The sequence below is a fragment of the Pteropus vampyrus genome, unplaced genomic scaffold (assembly GCF_000151845.1).
Source record: "Pteropus vampyrus isolate Shadow unplaced genomic scaffold, Pvam_2.0 Scaffold187, whole genome shotgun sequence".
Classification (NCBI taxonomy): Eukaryota; Metazoa; Chordata; class Mammalia; order Chiroptera; family Pteropodidae; genus Pteropus; species Pteropus vampyrus.
This window is the reverse complement of record NW_011888968.1, coordinates 73,684-76,037: the sequence shown is the minus strand read 5'-3', so window position 1 is coordinate 76,037 and position 2,354 is coordinate 73,684. Positions and strand designations below refer to the sequence as shown.

Below are 2,354 nucleotides of genomic sequence, written 5' to 3'. Positions count from 1 at the left end.
AGACAGACAGCTCCGCGTACGTCATCCCCATGTCTTCCTGCGGAGCAGATGGACAGGGCCCACGGAGGGAGGGCGGGTCAGTGTCCGGACAGCGCCTCGTGGGGACGGGCACTGAGACCCAGGGGAGGGGACACGTTCCCAAAGGGCCCCAGAGTGACTGCGGGAGGAAGTGGCTTTCAGGCAGAATGACGGAAAACCAGACATTCGGTTTTGAGGGCTGGGATGGGCCGAACTGAGGCCCCCACGAAGGGTGTGTCCACGTCCTAAACCCCAGAACCTACAGACTGAGTTCACGTGGAGAAAGGGTCTCAGCAGATGTCATTAAGGAGCTCGAGATGAGAGGACCCCGGATCCCATGACAGGTGCCCTTACAAAGGACAGATGAAGACACAGAGTGAAGGCTGTGTGAAGACAGAGGCAGAGACTGGGGTGACATGGCCACCGGCCCAGGAGCCGTGGCTCCCTGGGAGCTGGAAGGGACAGGAAGGACCCTCCTCTGGAGCCTCCAGGTGGAGTGTGGCCCTGTGACCCTGGATCCCGTACTTCCGGCCCCCAGACTTGGAGACGGTGCAGGTCTGTGTCTGATGTACTCTGTCACCGTGGCCCCCGGAAACCAACCCAGGACCAGCATCAGGCCCTGTGCCCTGCCTCCCTGAGCCTGCTTCCCTTAGAGATGGGGCTCAGGGAAGACGGGGCGGCCTCGTGACACCTGGACCCCGTTAGGGGACGCGGCCTTACTCAAGCCCTGCTCCAAAGAGGCAGCTCCACACCGGGGCTCAGCGAGCTGAACCCCCTTCTCAACGTTTGCTCTAATTTTCTCTCAGTTCCTGCCTCACCCCAGAATACACGGCCAGAGCCCATCAGAGAGACCGGAGGTGATGCTGGCAGCTTGTGACATAGCGGGACAGCACACGCCTCCGGCTGGGGCCAGTGGGGACTCCTGGGACCGCGCCCGCCTCCGCCAGGTGCCCGCCTGGCCTCCCCTCGGCCTTGGCTCCAACCTCACCTCCTTGGGAGGCCCGTCCTGACCCCTGTCTAAGGGACATGGCCACCGTCGGATCACCCCGGTTGGCTTTGTGGGCACGCCCACAGCCGCCTGGGGCCATTGTGCTTACTTCCTGCTTGTGTGTCCCCTCCAGGGGACGGTAAGCATTTCAGAGAAAGTGACCGTGTCCGCCGTGCCCGCCACCGAGCCCCCAGCAGGGTTCTGGCCCGGGACCTCCTCTGCTGCTCTGTGTGGCATCTAGTGAGAATTTTAATTCCGTGAATGCAGCAGGGCACGTCGGAGACCCCAGTTTTCCACTTTCAGTAACAGAGAGGATGAGACGAAGAAATCCACAGGGCGTGGAAGGCCGGACCCCCGACGGACGCCTGCAGGACTCCCGGCCACCGCCACGCACGGGACACTGTCCAGGACAGAGCGCACGCTGGGCCAGGAAGCAGGCCCGGCACGCTGTGAAACACGAGGTCGTACAAAGTCCACTCGCCGACCCACGTGGAATAGAGTTACGAAGTCAGTGACAGAAAACCATTTCGGACATTCACAAGGAGGAGGAAATCAAACAGCACGCTCCCAAATATCCGACGGGTCAAAGAAGAGATCGGAGGAAAATTAGAAAATACTCGAGAGGAATGGAAACAAGGCTGTAGCACATCAGAGCCGCGACGGGTCCCTGGCCTGTTAGGGACTGGGCCGCACAGCATCGGCACCCAGCTCCGCCTCAGATCATCGGGCACTAGATTCTCGTAGGAACACCGGTCCCTGGTGCCACAGAGGTTGGGGACTCCTGACCTATGGGCTGCAGTGAAAACAGGGCCGAGAGAGACTCACAGTTGCAGACGCCTGTACTTAAATCAGTCACCTAAGCTCCCACCTTCCGACGCCGGGGAAAGAGTGAGCTGAACCCAAGAGCACGAGGAAGGAAGGAAATGGCCGGGCTGGGCGGGGAAACCAGAGAGCGGACGGAAAAACAGTGCGGAAAACTTTCTAGACACTGGCAAAGAACCGCCCGGGAAGGACATTCGGAAAACGCTCCCACTCACGACAGCACCTAAGAAAATAAATCACTTGAGAAGTAAATTTAACACCATTCGCAAACGTTAGCTCCGCCGGACCGCAGACCTCCACGCGAGGCCGGAACCGCGGGGCTGAGCCTCTGCGACCTGAGGAGCGGACGGCGGGAAGGTCAGTGGCCTTACGGCCGTCCCCGTCACGTCCCTCAGTGTCCACCGACGCTGCAAAGCACAGCCTGTGACCCCGACCGGCACGGGGCGGAGGGGCCAACAGACTGTTCTCCGAGGTCGCCCTACGGCACACGCAGACACTCCCCTCCCCACTCACCCCGTCACCCCTC

The 2,354-nt window shown here is 61.1% G+C and overlaps 1 protein-coding gene across 1 annotated transcript in view; it reads right to left on the bottom strand.

The window, feature by feature from the left end:
• Positions 1–2,354, bottom strand: part of LOC105299517 (glutamine-dependent NAD(+) synthetase-like) — a 43,368-nt gene that overhangs the window by 1,805 nt on the left and 39,209 nt on the right. Inside the window, 1 exon segment of the mRNA XM_023537357.1 lies at positions 5–37. Coding sequence (XP_023393125.1) covers positions 5–37 — 33 coding nt within the window.